Here is a 22,146-nt window from a genome sequence, read left to right on the forward strand (position 1 = left end):
TGATCCTCATTCCATGTTTGAACAATTAAAGATGTGTGCACAGTTTCAATTACAATGTAAGGTGGGATTAAAAAGTGCTGCACTTTTGGAGTCTCTCTGAGGCTAGATACTTGAAAAATATAACTGGATTCAGCTTTGGTAACAACTGAATAAATTTATCAAACACCAATGTAGCAGCAGCTAACATTGTGGCATGTGCCACTGATCAAAATAATCACCCGTAAGTACTCAGTCAAAGTAGTTATGTGAGCAGTGATGCAAAACACATGTTCTGAATGGAAATTTGAATTTGTTCAGGGGTCTGACTCACTCTGCAAGATTCATTCGGCTAAGTTCGTGGAGCAGAAGCATATATATGTATAATATATATACACATTCAGCATCTGAAGAAACAAAGTCTTGAAGAAAGTTTCAAGAATTATTGATGTGACATAATTGGAGGGTATCCACATTTTCAAACTGAAATCTTTTAGTATTTTATTCCTATTTACATATCATATCTTCCAGAAATAAAATACTTTAATACAGCGATGAGTAATATGGTATATGTATACCTCTTAAATTGTTCCTTCACCAGTTACATTAATCTTAATAATTTTCTGTACATGAGTTTGTTGTAAGCTATAGCGGCTACACAAATAAAAGGTTATTTTTCATTTCATTTTTTCTTAAAACCATAAACAAGCAAGAGAGACAGTTACAAGTTAATGTTCATAGGTAGCTCAAATAACACTGGATAAACTATATACAGTACAAACCATTCATACAAATGAAGACTAAGATATAGAATTCATTACAATAACATAATTACAGTAACCGTTTTCTCAGACGCCAATCATGTCACCCTCAGCCAGAGGGGAAATAAGGAGTGTCACTGTGATAATTGTAATCTGGACACACTTTCTGCACTAGTTTATAATCTGTACTGTAAAATGAAATATAAATACATATGACTTTAAAGGGTTTGGAGCAGAGCCATGACACATGGCTTTGAGTCTGCTCCTGGTAACAAGTTTTTGATGGATCATAGTTGCAAAGCGTAGTCTTCTTCGCCTTGTCCACTTTCTCGTACTCAATGCGGCAGTTAAATGTCTTTGAATCTTTGGCATCAATCACCGTCTGTTGAGCCAAGTCAAATTCCACAATTTTTGTAGGGGGCACCAGGCTGACAGAAACATTCCCCTGGCCAGTAGAATTGTGACGAAAGTAGACACTGAAGGTACCATTTCCATGGTCCACTATTTTGCCTGTGATGAGTAGGTTTAGCTTAACGGTTTTGATGTTGGAATGAAAGTCTCCCCAGCCGAACATTTTCTTAAACTTGCCCGTTTTAACTATAGGTCGCCTCTTAAGCCGAGGGCGGGGCTCCTTCTGATCTGAGGCATTTCGTAACCAATCCCATATATCCTGGTCAGAGTAAGGTACTGGAGTTTCATAGTGCAGATCCACAGCAGTAGCATTTTCTTTGCCAGATAATGTCTGTGAAAGCAGGCGGCTGATAGATAGGTCTTTGCTGCTTTCTGTCCATATGTGCTTTTGCGTATTCTTGGGGCTGTCAGTTTTTAGAAGTTCTGATTTTTGAGGATTATTTCCATGAATACAAGTAACCTGTAGGTATGAAAATAGAGATAATGAGTTTTTGCTCATCAAATGTAGAATCTCTGCACATTTGTCTATTTACTGTGTAGACAACATTATCTTACTCACGATAGTAATTATAAAAAGATTACCATCTATATAGGGATGGTCACAATTTTCCAAAATATTTCAAAGTGTTTTAAATACAATGGGTGGGATTCTCTGTCCTGCCGGTCCCGTTTTCCAATGCGCCCCGCCGGCAGTGGGATTCTCCGATCCCACAGCCGGCCAATGGGGTTTCACACTGTCACTACCCCACGCTGTCGGGAAACCCACGGGCATGGGTGCACTGCCAGCAAAGCAGAGGATCCCACCGACGGAGAATCCCGCTGCACATATTACTTTGAAGGATGCAGACTATTATTTAGACGAATGCAGCAACCATTTTTCATATAGCAAGATCGTAAAAGCAATAAAAGAGTTCTGCTGGCGAGAGTGGAATAATAACGAGAACGTGGGGAGAACTCCCGGTTCTTTAACTAGTGGCTGAGGATTTTTAAAATATAGCTAAGTTGCTGGAACAGGCAAATGAAGCTTAACATCTCACCCAAAGAATAGCAGTTTGAACAATCAGGACTCCTCAGGTATTGAACAGGATTCTTAGGCACTGCTGGGGATGGGAGGAGAAGTGGACTGGTACTGAAATATTGCCACAGCTCACCTGATTGTTCCTCAGCTTCACCCCACCCACAGGCCACTTTTCCAGATGGAGGGGCCGAGGGGCCGAGAGGATGGGGGGCGCAATTCTCCGCTCCCCACGCCAGGTGGGAGAATCGCGGGAGGGCCGGTCGAATCACTCCACGCTGCCCTGGCACCCCCCGCGATTCTCCCAGCCCCCCCCAAAATGGCGTGTCGCGCTTTGCTCACACGCCGGCAAAAACGGCGAGCGGCGATTCTCCGGCCCGGATGGCCTAGCGGCCTGACAACCCCGACGGGTTCACGCCGGCAGCAACCACACCTGGTCGCTGTCGGCGTGAACAGCGCGCGACAGGTAAGTGTGGGGCCTCTGGGGTGCGGGGAAAGGATTGATCACCACAGGCGTGCTCGTGAGGGGACTGGCCCGCAATCGGTGCCCACCGATCGTCGTGCCAGCGTCTCTAAGAAACGCACTCTTTCCCCTCCGCCTCCCCGCAAGATCAAGCTGCCACGTCTTGCGGGGCAGCGGAGGGGAAGACGGCAACCGCGCATGCGCGGGTTGGAGCCGGCCAACCTGTGCAGGCGCGGCTGACGTCACTTAGGCGCCACTGGCCGCGTCATTCTCGGCGCGCCGCTTTGACGCTGCTCCTAGCCCCCCCCCCCCCCCCCCCCCCCCCGAAGGGGGGGGGGGGAGAATAGGGGGCGAGGAGCAGCCTCCAATGCCGGGTTTCACTCCAGCGTCGGCACTCAGTCTCGCGCCCGGGATGTGTGTAGGTGGCAGGGATACCCTCCCTGTGATGGGTAGCCAACTAAACTAATTAAAAGCCTATTAAGGCCTTTTATTTGCAGCCCTGTGGGATTTTCCAGTCAGTCTCCAGCTTCCTGCAGTCAGTAGGAGACAATGCAAATGCCAGGAGACAGCCTTCCAGTGGCTAACCAGGGAACCAGTACCGCAGGCAGGCTTAAAGAACCCACTAACCTCTATTGGTTCAGCAAGGCCAGCGGTTGACCCAAGTAGGGGGTTACCCTAGATCCCCCCATCCCCCCCTCTCTCACACACAGTAGTGATCTTCCTGCAAAGTCGTTTCTCAATAGTAAATTTGGAAGCATTGAAATGAAATGAAAATCGCTTATTGTCACGAGTAGGCTTCAATGAAGTTACTGTGAAAAGCCCCTAGTCGCCACATTCCGGCGCCTGTCCGGGGAGGCTGGTACGGGAATCGAACCGTGCTGCTGGCCCCTGGTGCCTCAATTTTGGAATGCCTCCCCCTCAATTACCTTCCGTGGTATCCTACTGCTACACTCAAAGCTCCCCAATCTGTTCATTGGCAGCTTTTATAATCAGCAATGTCAATATTGCTGACAGCTTTTAGAATCAATGTTCACTTCTTAAAGGGTTTGGCTGCAGGCAACAATCACTAAAGGTGTAGACAACGATACCCAGACAGAAACTGCAAGGGCCGCCACAGTTTTCTAAAGCTACTTTAGACGCTTTGGTCAGCAAGAGTAACGGTTTCAAAAAGGCACCAGGAAGATTTCCCAGCAAGCTGCCTAACATGAGTGGGAAGAGATAGAAGAGTAGAAGCATTGCCCTCAGGATATAGTTCAATGCAGGAAGACAGGGCTAGCTAACGTAAGCCTCGTAACTCATCACTCTCCGCCTAGCTATCTATGACTTGTAGCCCCATAATTCTTACTTCTCACGATTACCAGCACTCTCTTCTGATCACTACAGTACACCACTCCACCTCCCACAGCTTCTACAACAGCATATACTGAGATACTTTCCTCACTATTACTGCCTTTCGTTCCTCACATCTATACCATTTTTCACACATCTGCAATGTTAGTCTATCCTGACAAGCCCCTCCTCAAAACACATCACTACTCTGGCACTCACACAATTCCTTCTTTGCTGTAAGGTAAGCTCTCACTCAATAGCAAGGAGCAGGGAGCAGGCAGCCCCAGAAGCACAGCCACATTTCATTTGTGTTCTGTCACAACTGGAAGAGCAGGTGATGGATATTGTGAACAGTGAACGGACAAAGAGAGTGGCATCTGGTGAGGCTGGACGACAAGTCCTGCAGGGTTTGAAACTATCTGGCCCCTCCTTCCCTTCTCACTTGGTGCATGATAAATTGCTGCTTCTGTTTACACACACAAATAAACGCCAACACTTGTCTCTTTCTCCCATTTCAGGTCAAGAAGGTCTACATAGCCCTCATGGAGTACAAGATGAAGAGGACAGCAAAATGTTCTTGTTTTTGCATTCAAGCAAACATGATTGAAAACTAGTAGTTAAACTGTTCATATGCCTATTTGTTAATGAATGATGGATATTTCAACAACAGGTCAATTGTTTGAAAATAAGGTTTAAAAAGTCAATGCAATAATAAAATATCAATTATATAAAGATTGATGCACTATGGATATCTAACACTAGATGGCAAAAGAGCATTTTATACATATTGTACCATAAAATGCTTACAGAACATGTTACAGCCATTTTAATGCACAATATGTTCAATGTATTAGTTTTTACACTTTGATTTGTTGAATCCAATACTGGATTCCTGAAAATGGGACACAGAAATCTAAAGAGAGAATCAATTGCAGGTTTGCCAATCTAACAATTTCATCAGCAACAACCTCCTGAGGGCCCAAAGAGACCCCTATTCAAATCTGCAAGAAGTTAAGGAGAAGAAGACAGCATCTGCTGTAGAGACAATCTTCAAAAACTACAGGAAAAGAAGGCAGCTGCCATGGAGACACAAGGTCTCACAAAACTGCCGAGATGGTCAGGAAGGAGGAGGAATCTGACAATGCAACAAAAGAAAGGATTTGCCTGACCACTTAAAACAATATTATCTAATAAGGTATGCAGCATGTAAATAGATAAATGTGGGCTATTTTAGGAGAACAATATTCTGCTAGGGGGATATTCTGGGGGAGCCTAAGAACCCAGGTAAATGTGACAGCCTCGTCAGGACTAGTCAGGCAGGCTTCAATGAAGTGGAGTGGGTGAAAATGAGGGTCAATCGAAAGGTCAGGGAGGATCTTTTAGTGGGTCCCTCCATTGGGCACAGGGTGGCTGAGCAGGAGAGACCCCCTAAGCTCATGGGAGGCCCACCAGTGTGTATACCTGGTGGCTTGACCACATGGCGTGGTCCCAGGGTCATCTGAAATGGTAGGTCGTGAGCCTTAATTGGCTTGTTATTGGCCAGTGGGAAGTTCCGGTCATATCTAATGAATAAATACATCATTTCATGCCATTCCATGTATTAATCCCTTCATAACAAGTTCCCTAATAGCCTCGCCATTATTTATACACAAAATCTGGATTTTTATATTTGACAGTTCAAAATCTCACTACCAACAGGAAAACGTTATTACATAATTGAACTGCAGAACAAATATGCAGCAGCACTCTCAAAAGACCTGCTATAAGATCTAACGTTTATGACTTCCTCCTGGGTGAACGTGTTAAGGTGTATGATTCATATGTTCTCATGACACATTTATACTGAGCCTTTGGTGTGTGCTTTGCACAGTAGCAACAAAGGTTCCATTTCAGGCTGCACCTGGTGCCAACATGATTGTCTCCAAGGGATAGTCATTGTTCCGAAGCTAAACAGCTACTGCGCAGAAATCCCACATTTCAACTTAAAATCTTTAAAAATCGAGTGCCACAGCTGGCCTCCTTTCGGTTTCTGATTGCAAAGTGCTGATGGTTCCATCATGAGTTCATTACATTCAACAGGAACTAGCCAACCTGTCATTAACCAGTGAACATGTGTCGAGCTCTGTTTAAGTAGTGTAATAGTTAGATGGTTTGCCCAACATCCAAAAAGTCTCTGGTTCGAAACAGGGCAGAAACATTGTGTGGAGCTCTGTCTTAACATTTTTCTCTACAATGGGAGGGGACAATGCAAAGAGCGCCTCTCACTGTTGAAGTACAATTGGACTGTAAGCAGAGTGGAGGGTGGATGGCAAGGGGTGGCAAACTATAAAGGGAACATAAAGTTCTCACAGTAACACTATTGTATTGTTGCCAACAAAAGTGTTAAGGGATAGTGCTGTGCTGTGTTTCCAACCAAGTGAATGGTGTTGTTTCTGTTGTTATTTGGATGTATTTTCACATCAAATTAACTCACCTGATAATTTATGTGCAGGTCATTGATTGCCCTTGTTGCATTTCTGGCATTCCATTTACAAGGTTTTGATTTTCATATAATTATGCAACAGCCCAGATGTTCACAAACCCCCTAATTGATTTGACATGTGAAGATTGAGAAGAAGAAATGAGGAAATATTTGCTCTCGTGATAAATGTTGCTGCTCAGTAGCACAAAATAGCCGCAAGAAAGTTTCTTGTTAGTCTGACTGCCTCCTTGTTAAAAGTGAAGGACATAAGGGTGTCTTATGTATATATAAATATAGAATACGATTGTGATCAATATTTCTACTGTATCATTAGGCATTTATTTGGTTAATCAGCTGGAGTACCTTTACTCCATAGGCATTATTTGTGAGTTATTGATTATTCTACAGTATTTTAACCCCGTATATTAACAATTTTCAGCTGTTCCTTTAGAAAATAATTGGACATCCATCTACATTTAGTTGGACAGGATAGAGAAGACTTTAAACTTTAGAAAGCTGTGATATTTCTAAATAGACTGCTAAGCTTAAAATAACTTTTAAATCAGTGACTACTCTTACTGCCAGCATGGGCTACCTTCATTCTGTGGGGATCTATGGCTCTGATAATAACTCGGAACCTTGTTTAAGGAAGCTGAGGTATTGAATTGAGATTAGTGGTGTCCCTGACCATCAGTGATGGAGAGATTGAAACTTCATAGTTACCTGGTGACAGACTTAAATATCATTGACCCACGTGCCATAGAACCCTCAATCATGCTGATTTGATTTCAACATTGAGCGAGATATGATTATTTTCATAATGCTAATTTGCAACTTTCCTATCTCGCAGGTACTAATTCATGTCTTTTTTCCTCGCCAGGGTCTTCATAGCAGCAGTTAATGGTCTCTTGGGCAATTAATGCTTGGAGCAGCCAATTCCTTCTGAACGTGCTAAAGTACTCAACCTTGCCATGCATCAAGCACAGATACTTGCCCTTGGCCCAATCAGGCTTTTCTTTGATTCTTCACAGTTTACAAATGAGCTCGAGAACTCTCTGGAGAGAGCTGTCAGGCTCAGCTGGACACAGATTCTGCCTTTGGATTCATTGATGAAAAGGATCATCTAAAAGGGGCATAGAAAACCTGTGACATACTGGCAAAAGAAAAAAAAGCAAAAAGGAAAGATTTCCATGCACACTTTCCTTAATTACAGAGAGAATGGAAAAGTTCACATGGTAAGTTCATGCCACAGGGCAGTGCAAGGATGCCTTCTTCCATAGCCAAATTGGCAAACTCTATTGAACATCACTGGTACCAATCAAATTAGACCACGCAGGCCTTGCCCACATGTTATGCAAGTCTTAGATACCAGCATATCTGCTGCTTTGAATAGCATAACAGATGCCTTCACCTTGACCTTACAACACACCATTGATCTGCGATCTGCACCAAGCTGTTCTCCAGTAGTATTAGACATGAAGTGTAGCTGGCCCATGAGATGGATGTGGGTGGAAGGGGTCCTGGAAGAGGGAACTCCACTGAAAGGACTCCCCTCTTCAACCAATACCGAACATGCTGCCAAGTGTCTTGATGGTCAAGTCTGACCTGAGCCAACTGCAGATGGAATAGTCTTTGGAGGGGCTTTCACTGGCTTCAACATCCAGTGGTTATTGACCAAAAGCACCTCAGTAGACAGGATATTGAGCCAAGTAGCCCGAACAGAGAGTAATACAGACGCTGTACCACATAGGGGCAGTGGAAATGGGAAGAGTAAACTTCCACAAAGACATCTGCAGACATTTAACAAAATGTTATGGTGTTAACTTGCTGTTGTTTGGTCGAATCGCAAACATAATTACTCTGCATCACTTTTGTGATGTCCATTCTTGGTCACCAAGCATCAACTAGCCTTTTCAGTAGTTTGTTGATGACGGGAAATTATGAAAATATGAAATGGCTGTTTCCTGCTTTGTGTCATTGGATGGTGGGTGTCGTGTTAAGCACACTGAGATAACATGGGCTGCAACTGGATGCAGCTTTAACTGAAAGATACTCCAGACCTTGAAGTTAGTTCAATCTGATTTATTGAACTTGTAACACAATTAGCACAGTTCTCTGTGAGTTCGACTCTCTGCTCACCTAAGTGTGATTACTCTGTCTGACTGAACCAGATTACCTCCTAGCCACGTGCTGGATGTGTTATGTGATATATATACACCCTGACTCACTCTGCAGATGTCCCCAGTGGAAAGAGGCGGACTGTGAGTGCCTTTTATAGTGGGAAACCACCCCAAGTGTTCTGCCTGCTGATTGGTTATGTCCTGTTCTCTGTGTTCATTAGCTGCCTGTCTGTATCTCATTATGTGCATGTCTGCATATCATGACAGTGGGGAGGGGAGAGTAGCCGTTGGCTGTGATTGTGGCATTAGACCAGTTGTACTGCTGAACTGAACGTTATAGCTAAAACAAATCAATCAATGGCACACTAGGCATCAATGTGATCATAGCTGATGCTGCACTGTAGTCACCATTGTCATCCTCCCCTCCTCTATCTTGTCCTGTCTACTTCCTGATCCTCTTCATTGGAGTCTGCAGTTTGGACACCAAGGAAGAGGAGCAGGAAGAATACAAGGAGGAGATGAAGGTGGGGAAACACAAATGTAAGCACCAATCAACCAGGAATATTTCTAAACAGTTTAGGAAATGTATTTGCCTACAGCTGTTCAAGTTGCCCAACTTCTTTGAACCTGCCAACAGACTCAAAGAGTGGCTGCTAGGACTTCCGGTGGCGGCGATGTCCGAGTGAGCCGCACATTCGGTGGGCTCTCACTCCGGCGGGTCTGAACAGCTGTTTCCCCGCGATAGCGGGACCACGGAGGCGGCAGAAAGGCTGCCGGGAATAGAAGAGGAGAGCGGGCTGCAGAAAATGAAAGTGTGGGAGGCCAGCAGGTGAGGAAGAAAGAGAGAGAGACGGAGGCAAGGAGGAAGCTGACCTGAAGGGTAAGATGGCGGACCCACGGACCTTCCTTCCTCCTGGACAAAGGGAAAAAAAAGTTTGGAGTTGCTGAGGAGGGACAGCTTGGACCCACTTCAGATGCCCAGGAGGGGGTAAAAATTTAAGGTGCTGGGCAAAGGAAAGCGGCAGCGAAGGCGCTGAGGAGCGGGCTGCGGCATATGGAACAGCGGGATTCCAGAAGGCAGAAGAAGAAGGAGAAAAAGGGACAGAGACAAGGACCTGAAGAAAATTACCTGGGACCTAAGATGGCGGACACACGGACCCCGGACTCAGCAATCCAGTTGGCGCTGGATAACATGCTCCAGGTAATGAAGTCCAGTTTTGAAGCGCTGAAGCGGGACAGCTTGGACCCAATCCAGAAAGCGGTGGATCAGCTGAACCAGAGGATGGACGCCCAGGATGTTAAAGTTAAGGAGCTGGGAGAGGCGGTGGAGGAGCAGGCGGATGCGCAAACGGTTGCAGCGGTAGAAGTGGACGGCCTGAAAGAGCGGCAGAGAAGACTGCTGGACAGAGTGGAGGAGCTGGAGAATAGAATCCGCAGGAACAATCTGAGGATGGTCGGCCTCCCGGAGGGGGCGGAGGGAGCTGATGCTGCAGCGTTTGTAGCAGACCTGCTGAAGCAGCTGATGGGAGCCAAAGCCTTTCCACGACCGTTGGAGCTGGAGGGGGCACACAGAGTGCAGGCAAGGCAGGGGCGGCCGGGCGGACCCCCCCGCCCGATGGTGATTAGGTTCCACAGGTTCGTGGACAAGGAGCGGGTGCTGCAGTGGGCAAAGAGCGCCAGGAGCAGCACGTGGAACAACAGTGTTCTCCGCATTTATCAGGATCTAAGCCAGGAGCTGGCTCGGCGGCGAGCAGCCTTTAAGAATGTCAAGGAGGTGCTGTTCAAGAAGCACGTGAAGTTTGGTCTGCTGTTCCCAGCCCGGCTATGGGTCACGCACCAGGGTCAACACCACTACATCTCCGAGCCCGAAGAAGCGATGGATTTTGTGAGGGACCTGGGGCTGGTCCCGAAAGGAGGCCCCAAGGACGCGAGTTAGGGCCCGAGGATTTTTGTGGGAAGGAACGCCGAATGTGCCTGGACCGCTGCTCAACGGTTTGCTGGGCCAAAGGGGCCAAGCGGAACATTTGAGACTCTTTCCTTTGTTCATGGACATTTATGTGCTTTTTCTCTTTTTTCTGTGGTTTTTTCCCTTTTTATGTTTTTTTTTCCTGTTTGGGCTTTTTGTGCAGCTCGTGGAAGACACTGGAACCGGCTTGCCCCAGTGGGGGGGGGAGGAGGACCGGGGAACAAGGGGAATGGGACAGGAAGGCGCCGGAGTGTTGAGTCACCGGGCTAGCAGATTGGCTAGTCAAGGAAGTCAGATGGGGGGGAAGTAACAGCCAGTAGATGGCGGGGGTGGGGGTATCGGGGGATGGGGTTAGGGGAGGGGGGGGTTGTTCTGCTGACGGGAGAGGGACTTGAAATAGGCACTGGAAAGGAGGTCGAGGGTGGAGGCAGCCAAAGGGCGGGCCAGGAATGGCGCGACGCACGGGTCAGGGGCCGGCCCGAGAAAGGCTATGGCTGACCGGCGGGGTGGGGGGGGTGGGATGTGCCCCCCGACCAGGCTGATCACCTGGAACGTCAAGGGACTGAATGGGCCGGTTAAGAGGGCGCGGGTGTTCGCGCACTTGCGGGCCCTGAGGGCGGACGTAATTATGTTGCAGGAGACACATCTGAAAGTGTCAGACCAGACCAGGCTAAGGAAGGGCTGGATTAGCCAGGTCTTCCACTCGGACTTGGACTCGAAGTCCAGAGGGTTGGCAATCATGATCAACAAGCGCATGCAATTTGAGGCAGAGGGCATATCTGCAGACAGGGGGGGCAGATACCTGATGGTACGGGGCAGACTGGAGGGGAGAAGGGTGGTGCTGGTGAATATATATGCCCCGAACTGGGATGACGTGGACTTTATTAAAAGAGTGCTGGGGAAGATCCCGGACTTGGATTCTCGCAGGCTAATAATGGGAGGGGACTTTAACATGGTCCTTGACCCGACTTTGGATCGGTCGTGTCCCAGAACGGGTAGACTCTCAGCAATGGCAAGGGAGCTGAAAGGGTTTATGGGGCAAATGGGGGCAGTGGACCCCTGGAGAGATGGACAGCCAACAGGAAGGGGCTACTCGTTTTACTCGCACGTCCATAAAGTATATTCCAGGATAGATTTCTTTGTAATAAGCAGGGACTGTATGGGGGAGGTAAAGAACACGGAATACTCAGCAATTACCATTTCAGACCATGCCCCGCATTGGGTGGACCTGCAGTTCGGGGGAGCGAGTTATCAACGCCCGCAATGGAGGCTAGATGTGGGACTGCTGTCGGAGGAGGGGATCTGCGAGAGGCTTCGGAAATGTATAAAAAATTATCTGCAGGTGAATGACACTGGGGAGGTCTCAGCGGCGACCGTGTGGGAGGCGCTAAAGGCAGTAGTTCGGGGGGAGCTGATTTCAATTGGGGCCCACAAAGCCAAGGCAGACCGGGCAGAGATGGATAGATTGGTCAGGGAAATGGGCCGGATAGATGAAGAGCACGCGGAGTCCCCGGGGGAGGTTTTACTCAGGGAAAGGCGGAGGCTACAGGCGGAACTGGGGGCACTATCCACGAGCAGGGCCGTGGAACAGCTTAGGAAGGCGAGGGGAGTGGTGTACGAGTATGGGGAAAAGGCTAGCAGACTGTTAGCGCAGCAACTCAGGAGGAGGGAGGCGGCCAGGGAAATAGGTAGAGTGAGGGACGAGGGGGGGCGCAAAGTGGAGGATCCGGCAGAATTGAATAGGGTATTCCGGGACTTCTATCGTAAGCTGTATACTTCGGAGCCGCCGGAAGAACCGGAGGGGATGAAAAGGTTTCTGGACGGGTTAACATTCCCAACAGTTGGGGGGGGCAAGTGGAAGAGCTGGGCGCCCCGATTAGAGTAGAGGAGGTATTGGGGGGCCTAAAGGCCATGCAGTCGGGGAAGTCCCCGGGGCCGGATGGATACCCAGTAGAGTTTTATAGGAAGTTCTCTGAGCTGGTGGGCCCGGTCTTGGCGAGGGTTTTCAATGAGGCAAGGGACAGAGGGACCCTGCCGCCGACAATGTCACAAGCCACCATATCTCTGATATTGAAGCGGGGTAAAGACCCGGAGGTGTGCGGGTCCTACAGGCCAATCTCCCTGATTAATGTAGACGCCAAGCTCCTGGCAAAGGTACTGGCGGGGAGAATGGAGGACTGTGTACCGGAGGTGATTGGGGAGGATCAAACTGGGTTCGTGAAAGGTCGGCAGCTGGCGGCCAATCTGAGGAGATTGCTCAACGTGATAATGATGCCCCCGGCGGGTAGAGAGGTGGAGGTAGTGGTGGCAATGGATACCGAGAAGGCCTTTGACCGGGTAGAGTGGGACTATCTATGGGAGGTGCTCGGACGGTTTGGGTTCGGGGAGGGATTGGTGGATTGGATCAAATTATTATATCAGGCCCCGAGGGCCAGCGTCAGGACCAACAGAGAAGTGTCGGAGTACTTTAGGTTGTACCGAGGGACCAGGCAGGGCTGCCCGCTCTCCCCGCTGCTGTTTGCGCTGGCCATAGAGCCGCTGGCGATGGCGCTGAGAGCCGCAGAGGGTTGGAAGGGGATGGTGAGGGGCGGGGTTGAACACAGGGTTTCTCTTTATGCAGACGACCTGCTCCTGTACGTGTCGGACCCAGTGGCCGGGATGGGAACTATACTGGGAATGCTGAGGGAGTTCGGCCAGTTCTCAGGATACAAATTAAATACGGTCAAGAGTGAAATGTTTGTGGTCCAGGCAAGGGGCCAGGAGAACAGATTGAGAGGGCTACCGTTTAGGCTGGTTGAGGAAAATTTCCGGTATTTGGGAATCCAGGTGGCACGAGACTGGGGCAGGCTGCATAAGTTAAATTTGGCCAGGGTGGTGGAGCAAATGAAGGGAGAGTTTCGGAGATGGGATGCACTCCCGCTGTCGCTGGCAGGGAGGGTGCAGACTGTAAAGATGACAATCCTCCCTCGATTTTTGTTTATTTTTCAGTGCCTCCCGATCTTTATCCCACAGTCCTTCTTCAAAAGAGTTAACGGGCTGATCATGAGCTTTGTCTGGGCGGGAAAGTCTCCGCGGGTAAAGAAGGCGATGTTGGAGAGGAACCGCAGCGAGGGAGGGCTGGCTTTGCCGAGTCTGGTCAATTATTACTGGGCGGCCAACATCGCTATGATAAGGAAGTGGATGGTGGGTACGGGGTCTATTTGGGAGCGGGTGGAGGCGGCTTCGTGCAGGGGCTCCAGTTTGGAAGCCCTGGTCACGGCTCCTCTACCGCTGCCGCCGGCCAAGTACACCACCAGCCCGGTAGTGGTGGCGACCCTGCGGATATGGGGCCAGTGGAGGAGGCATGTGGGGGAGATGGGGGCGTCTGTCTGGGCGCCAATCTGCGACAACCATCGGTTTGCCCCCGGCAGTATGGATGGGGGGTTCCGAGTGTGGCGGCGAGCAGGGGCGGGAAGGGTGGGTGATATGTTCCTGGAAGGGAGCTTCGCGAGTTTGAGGAGCTTGGAGGAGAAATTTGGGGTGGTAAGGGGAAATGATTTTAGATACCTACAGTTGCGGGACTTTGTTCGTAGACAGGTCCCATCTTTCCCGCGCCTCCCGCCAATGGGGATCCTAGACAGAATAGTCTCTGGGAGGGATGAAGGGGAGGGTAGAGTCTCGGGTATTTATAAGGTGCTCATGAGGGAGGAAGGGTCCCAGACAGAGGAACTGAAACTTAAATGGGAGGAGGAGCTAGGCGGGGAAATGGAGGATGGACTGTGGGCAGAGGCCCGGAGTAGGGTAAACTCGACCGCGACATGTGCTAGGCTCGGGCTGATCCAATTTAAGGTCGTTCACCGGGCCCATATGACGGTGGCTCGGATGAGCAAATTTTTCGGGATAGAGGACAAATGCGCTAGGTGCGCGGGAGGACCAGCGAACCATGTTCACATGTTTTGGGCATGCCCTGAGCTGAGGGGGTACTGGAGGGATTTGCGGGGGTCATGTCCCAGGTGCTAAAAACAAGGGTGGTGATGAGCCCAGGGGTGGCAATTTTTGGGGTTTCGGAAGACCCGGGCGTCCAGGGGGAGAAAGAGGCCGATGTGCTGGCCTTTGCTTCCCTGATAGCCCGGCGACGAATATTATTGGCGTGGAGGGACTCAAAGCCCCCGAAGACGGAGTGGTGGCTTGCGGACATGTCGAGTTTCCTGGGGATGGAAAAAATCAAGTTCGCCTTGAGGGGTTCTGTGCAGGGGTTCACCCGGAGGTGGCAACCATTTATTGACTTCTTTGCGGGAGAGTGAGCGTCAGCAGGGGGGGGGGGGGGGGGGGGGGGGTTAGAGTAGAGTAGGAGGGAAAATATGGCGGGTAGTACCGGTGGGAGGGGAGCGGGCTTGTGCAATATGTTACGGTGGAAGTATTGAAAGTACGTGGATGTTTGCACATTTTTGCCCTTTTTGCTTCCTTTCTGATGATGTCTGTAACTGTTTATAAAGCCAAAAACTACCTCAATAAAATTGTTTATTAAAAAAAAAAAGAGTGGCTGCTAGGATCCTGACACTTATGAGGAGCCCTACCAACAAAGCCCAAATGTGGTATAATAACAGTCATACAATCACCAATGTGTCTTTGAATAAGTAACCAGCATGATCAAGATGCATTTCGGGTCCTCAGACAGATCTGGAAATGTTCTTTAGCACTTGTCAGCCAGGATCTCGGGATGATCATGATGTACTACAATCCACACAAAATTGCCCCAAACCGTGTGTGTGTCTGTCTATGTCTGTCTGTCTGTCTATGTGTGTCTGTCTGTGTCTGTGTGTGTGCGCAGCCACGGACTGGGAGATTGAGGATATGTCACCAGCAGAACCCTGGAAGGACCCAGAAGCAAAAATGTTGAAGGCAGTTATCATGTGCACAGCCACTGGTAGTGTAGAGCCAGGAAGCAGCAGGTTTTTTTTGGAAGTGGCAGACGGACACCACCACCTGACATGGCAATCTCCACTTGTGGATGCACTGCTCTTCCAAGTGATCCAGGAAGCAGAGCCTCGGCCTAGCAGCCTGTTACACAGGTGGCACCTCCTTTGAGCTCCACTCTTCTGCTCCACTCTCTGCTGGCAATCAGCTACTACTCCTGCACTCCTCTCCCCTGACCACCTGCACATCTTTCCTTGGCAGATTGTTGTTGCTGCTAATGACCACCTTCTTCCTTGGTTGAGATACAATCTATGGCAGCCATGACATCAGCCATTCTGATCTGGAGTCCCAATACCTTGAACAAAATTGCTTTGCACCACAATGGAGGATTGTACTTGACTATAGAGGAGCACAACAACAGAAAACTTAAAATAATTATCTGAAATTGCCAGAATCACAAATAATTCTATATTATTGTTTATTAACCTTACTTTTAGCAAAACAACATTTTCATGCAAGATCATGATATCTCTTCCATACTTTTTTTTTACACATCTGTGATGTTCTATTCTTAAAACAATGATCCTGGTCCCCAAAAGAGTCTCTCCATCTTCAATATAGAGACAAAAATTCCTGGAATAAAATATATGGCAAGCATAGCTTTAAGAGGCAAACTATTATTTTTTATTCGTTCAGAGGATGTGGGCATCGCTGGCCGGGTCAACATTTTTGCCCATCCCTGAGGGCGTTTAAGAGTCAATCACATTGCTATGGGCCTGGAGACACATGTCGGCCAGACCAGGTAAAGACAACAGATTTCCTTCCCTAAAGATCATTAGTGAACCAGATGGGTTTTTACATCAATCAACAATGCTTTCATGGGCATCATTAGACTTTTAATGACAAATTTTTTATTGGATTCAAATTGCACCATCTGCCTTGGTGGAATTCGAACCCATGGGCGCGATTCTCCGCTGCCCAGGCTGGGTGGGAGAATCGCAGGAGGGCCACTCTGGCACCCCCGCGATTCTCCCACCCCACCCCCCCAAAATGGCGTGTCGCGTCTTGCAACACGCCGCTTGGAGAATCGCGGGTCGCCGGATGGGCCAAGCAGCCTGCCGTTCCCGACCTGTTCACGCCGGCGGCAACCACGCATGGTCGCTGCCGGAGTGAACATATCACGAAGGGTGAGTTTGGGGCCTGTGGGGGGCGGAGAGGGGATTGAGACCACGGCCGTGCTCAGGAGGGGACTGGCCCGCAATCGGTGCCCACCGATCGTCGGGCCGGTGTCTCCGAGAGACGCACTGTTTCCCCTCCGCCGCCCCGCAAGATCAATCCGCCATGTCTTGCGGGGCAGCGGAGGGGAAGACGGCACCCGCGCATGCACGGGTTGGCGCCGGCCAACCTGCGCATGCACGGCTGACGTCATTAGACGCCGCCGGCCGCGTCATTCTCGGCGCGCCGGGTTCTCCCCAACGCTGCTCCTAGCCCCCTGGGGGGGAGAATAGGGGGGCGAGGAGCGGCCTCCGACGCCATTGTGAAACACTCCGGGCGAAATTCTCCGACCCCCACGACGGGTCGGAGAATAGCGGGAGGGCCTTCCCGACATTTTTCCCGCCCTCCCGCTATTCTCCCCCCCCCCCCCCCCCCGCCCAACTCCCGACACGAATCGCTGCCGCCGTTTTTTACGGCCGGCAGCGATTCACAGCTGTTCGATGGGCCGAAGTCCCAGCCCTTTACGCTGTTTTTACGAACGGCAAACAGACCTGGTCTGGCCATTCGTAAAACGGCGGGAACAACTCGCTTTTTATAACCATGGCACCGATTGGCACGGCAGTACCACGGCCGTGCCAAGGGTGCCTTGGGCCCGCGATCGGTGGGCACCGATCGCGGACAGCGGGCCCGATGCCCGCGCACTATTTGTCCTTCCGCCGCCCCGCAGTATCCATTCGCGGGGCGGCTGAGGGGCATCCCGGCCCGCGCATGCGCGGGTTTCGCGCAAATACGCGATGACATCATCCGCGCATGCGCGGGTTGGAGTCTTCCAATCCGCGCATGCGCGGCTGACGTCATATGACGCGTCAGCCGGCGCTAACTCCGGCAAGCGGGCTTAACGAAATTCGTTAAGCCCGTGATGCCGGAGCTTGCGGCGTCGGGCTGCTAGCCCCGACCGGGGACCAGAATCGGTTCCCGGTCGGGAAGGGGCGCGCTGGCGTCAAACCCGCCCGGGTTTGACGCCAGCCTTACGATTTCTCCCGTTTTGGGAGAATCGCGCCCTCCAGGTTTCACGACAGCGTCGGCCGTTGCGGAGAATTCCGCCCCATGTCCCCAAAGCATTACCCTGGGTCTCTGGATTACTAGTTAATTGACAATACCACTACGGCACTGCATCACCGTTCTAATTTTCAAATATAACTCATGTCTATTGTACATCTTCTCAGTAATAAAGTAACATTCACAGAATCACAGAATCACAGAATCATACAATGCAGAAGAGGCTCTTGAGCCCATCGAGTCTGCACCGACACATGAAAAACACCTGATCTACCTACCTAATCCCATTCGTCAGCACTTAGCCCATAGCCTTGAATGGTGTGATGTGTCAAGTGCTCCTCTAGGTGCTTTTTAAAGGAAGTGAGGCAATCTAACTATACCACCCACTCAGACAGTGCATTCCAGACCAGCACCACCCTCTGGGTAAAAATGTTCCTCAAATCCCCCCTAATCCTCCTACCCCTCACTTTGAATTTGTGTCCCTTGTGACTGACCCTTCAATTAAGGGCAAACAGCTGCTCTCCAATCACCCTGTCCATGTGCTTCATAATCTTGTACACCTCAATCAGGTCGGCCCTCAGTCTTCTCTGCTCCAGTGAAAACAACCCAAACCCATCCAACCACTCTTCTTAACTTAAATGTTCCATCCCAGGCAACATTTTCATGAATCTACTCTGCACCTCCTCCAGTGCAATCAGATCCTTCCTCTGATGTGGTGACCAGAATTGCACATAGTACTCCAGCTGTGGCCTGACCAAAATTTTATACAACTTCAACATTATCTCCCTGCTTTTGTAATCTATCTCTCGATTGATAATATTAAGTATCCCAAATGCCATTTTCACCACCCTATTAACCTGCCCTACTGTCTTCAGAAATCTATGGACAAAAACGGCAAGGTACCTTTGTCCCCTGGAACTTCCCAGTGACAGGCCGTTCATTGAATATTTATTTGTCAAATTTCTCCTCCCAAAGTGTATCACTTCACATGTTTCAGTGTTAAATTTAATCTGCCACTTATCTGCCCATTTGACCATCCCGTCTATTTCTTCTTGTAACCCAAGACACTCAACCTCACTATTAACCACCCTACCAATCTTTGTGTCATCCGTAAACCTACTGATCCTACCCCCCAAATAGTCATCTATGTTGTTTATACAAATGACGAATAATAAGGTACACCACTGGTCACTGGCTTCCAGTCACTAAAGCAGCATCTGTCATCACCTCCGCCTCCTACAACTAAGCCAATTTTGAATTCACCTTATTAAACTAGCCTGTATCCCTTGTGCATTTGCCTTCTTTATAGGTTTTCCATTCGGGTCTTTCTCAAAGGCTTTGCTGAAATCCATATAAACTACACTATCAACTGCACCACCCTCATCTATACACCCGGTCACCTTCTCAAAAAAAGCTCTATCCTGCATTTTCTGTACTCCATTAATGCCTCCGCTGATTTTCTCTCTTTGTACTTGCTAAAAGCCTTTTTTCCTTCTCGTCATATCCTGAATAAGTATGGTCATCCATGGTTCTCTGGACTTGTAACTCATTGCTATCACCTAAGAGGGAACATGTTGGACCTGTTCGTCCCCCCATTTCATTTTTGAATGCCCCCCACTATTCCCAGTCTAACTTGGCCAGATCCTGCCTTATTTTACTAAAGTCCACTTTCCCCCAATCCAAAATCTTTTTTGCAACTTGTTTTTTTCTTTGCCCATGACAAACTTAAATTGAACCATGTTGTGGCCGCTATCACTAAAATGCTCCCCCCCACTATCACCTCAACCACCTGTCCGGCTTTATTCCCCAGAATTAGGTCCAGCACTGCATCATCCCTTCTTGGACCTTCTATATATAGACTTTAAAAGTTCTCCTGTATACATTTTAAGAACTCCACCCCATCTAAGCCCTTACCACTATGACTATCCCAATTAATGTTGGGAAAGTTAAAATCACCCACTATAATTACTCTGTTATTATTTTTACACCTCTGTGAATTGTGCACATATTTGCTCCTCAATTTTCCGCTGACTATCTGGGATCTATAGTAAACACCTTACAAGGCAGCTGTCCCTTTTTTTATTCCTAAGCGCTACCCAAAAATCTTCATTTGATACCTCTCCAAGATATCGGGTTGGATTCTCCGCAGCCCCGCGCCAAAATCACATTTGGCGCAGGGGCGGAGAATCGACGTTCACGGCCGAATCGCGCCCGGCGCTGCTCCGGCGATTCTCCAGGCCCCGGAGAATCACTCATCCATGAATCATGGCACGCGGCTGGAGGGGCCATTGCCAGAGGCCCTCCCAGCGATACTCCGATCCCAACCGGCCAATTTCCCGATGGCATGGATATAACCATGTATGGTTGGTCGGGACTCTCGCGCGGCAGCTGCGGACTCAGTCCACGACCGCCTTGGTGGGGGGCAGGGGATCCAACAATGGGGGTGGGGGGGCTTTATGGGCAGCCAGGCCAGTGATCGGACCGGTCTGATGCAGAGGTGTGGGGCCGATCGGGGGGACCTTGTTTCTTCGTGATGGTCCAAGTCTGCCATGGCGCTCGGTGAGGCTGCTGGAGGCCGCCGGCTTGCGCATGCGGAACCGGAAATGCGGAGACCTGTATCCACAGCCAAAGCTGCGTTAAGCTCCCCAGGTCCCTGCTAATCCCCTGTAGGTAAGTGAATCGCTCTTTATTTTTTGCAGGAAACTGTGGAGTGAAATGCCAGTGTTTCTACACCAGCGCGGCAGCATAGACCCATTTTTGGAGAATCCAGCCCATCATCTCTCCTTACTGCAGTAACTGACTCCTTAACTAATAATGCAATGCCTCCTCTTCTTTTACCCCCACCTCTCTCTCACCTGAAGATTCTATATCCTGGGATTTTGAGCTGCCAATCCTACCCTCCCTCAACCATGTTTCCATGATGGCTACTGTATCACAATTCCACCTGTCCATCCTCGCCCTTACCTCATCTCCCGACTACCCCGCAATCTCAATTACCCCCAATAACCCCCCCCATACCCGACTATCTCCACACCCACACAACTAATCCCCTCACATGACTACACTCCTGACATTCCCAAACCCCTCCATCCTCTCACCTCAGATTAATTCTCAATACCTTCCCTCTGCCTTGCCACCCACCTGACTATACCCCACTACATGCCCTCCTTCCCAATATAACTACCACACATCCTCTCACTACCCATCCATCCGCCATTGATTGCCTTGTACCCCGACTACCCCTTCCATAGCCCCCCAGTACCCACAGTACCCAGTCACCTTACATGCTTACCTTCTATCCCTAGCTTCTCAAAGTGGCCTTGAAACAAAAGGACATTTAAATTTACCAGAAAGAGACAGTTAGGATTATAAAAGAAGACTTAGGTTGGCCTCCCCTGACTCTCCTATATTCCAAGGGAAGGACTCCAGGAGCAGGTACGCTCCACATTTCTCAGGAGGCCCGGGTCAGTAAGCAGGGCGAGAAATGTCAGGTCGATGGATTGACCATGCTAATTTGCCCCTTAGTGTCCAAAGATGTGCAAGTTAGATGAGGCTATGGGGTTACGGGGATAGGGTGGATGAGTGGATCCAGGTAGGATGCTCGTTCAGAGGGTTGGTGCACACTCGATGGGCTGAATGGCCTCCTTCTTGACTGTAGGAATTCTAACACAACTATCCACTGCCTCTCAATCCAATCAGAATATCCCACCACACTCCCCACCCCACCAACCATACCAGACCTGACGAGCTAGCCCTCCAACCCAACCTGACTAACCCTCCCAACCAACCAACTATCCCCCACTGTACCAGTCCAACTCGACTAACCCCCAATCTGACCCAATTAACACCCCCTCCCCCCTCCGACCGGACCAAAACCAACCATTCCCTCATCCAAGCTGACCCCGCCCCCGATCACCCAACTACCCACCTGCCAGCAACTCCTGTCACCAACCAGGCCTGATTACCCACCTACCACTTCACCCACACACACACCTATACATACCCATCTTACCCACATATACCCTGACCCATTTAACACCTCACCCAGCTGCACACCTAGCCACTTACCTATCTCACCCACCGACCATCTCAGCTACATACCCTACCCACTTACTCAGTCACTCACCCATTCAAACTGGATCTGTGAACAGTTCTTCCACAAAAAGTGACTGTACCGTGGCTCTACGGTTCTACTCCACTCCTGACTGATGCTACAATGCCTATTTGTGGGAAGTCCAGGCTCGGGAGGTGCTAGTAGAATGGGCAGAAGTTGGGCAATCTTTGTGTTCAACGGCAGATGTAGACCAATATTTCTGCTCAACACTTCCAGAATTAAAAGAGACTTTATTTGAAAAGCAAAGAGTTTTTTCTTTTATTTTCTTACAAATCCCTATCAAACTCACCGCCTAAGTTCACAAGTCCCTGGGGATCTTATTCACCATTCCATTGTGACAGAGAAAAGTACAAGCTCACA

General features: G+C 49.3%; 1 protein-coding gene across 3 annotated transcripts in view; it reads right to left on the reverse strand.

Annotated features, from left to right (window-relative positions):
* Nucleotides 1-451: 451 nt before the first annotated feature.
* The window catches only part of LOC119966191 (neurexophilin-1), a 166,563-nt gene continuing 144,868 nt past the window's right edge, over nt 452-22,146 (reverse strand). For all 3 annotated transcript variants that reach the window (XM_038797506.1, XM_038797505.1, XM_038797507.1), the window contains one exon: nt 452-1,608. In XM_038797506.1, coding sequence (XP_038653434.1) covers nt 847-1,608 — 762 coding nt within the window. In that variant the 3' untranslated portion in view covers nt 452-846. The remainder of the gene's footprint in view (nt 1,609-22,146) is intronic.

This window comes from Scyliorhinus canicula, chromosome 5 (assembly GCF_902713615.1).
Source record: "Scyliorhinus canicula chromosome 5, sScyCan1.1, whole genome shotgun sequence".
Taxonomy (NCBI): domain Eukaryota; kingdom Metazoa; phylum Chordata; class Chondrichthyes; order Carcharhiniformes; family Scyliorhinidae; genus Scyliorhinus; species Scyliorhinus canicula.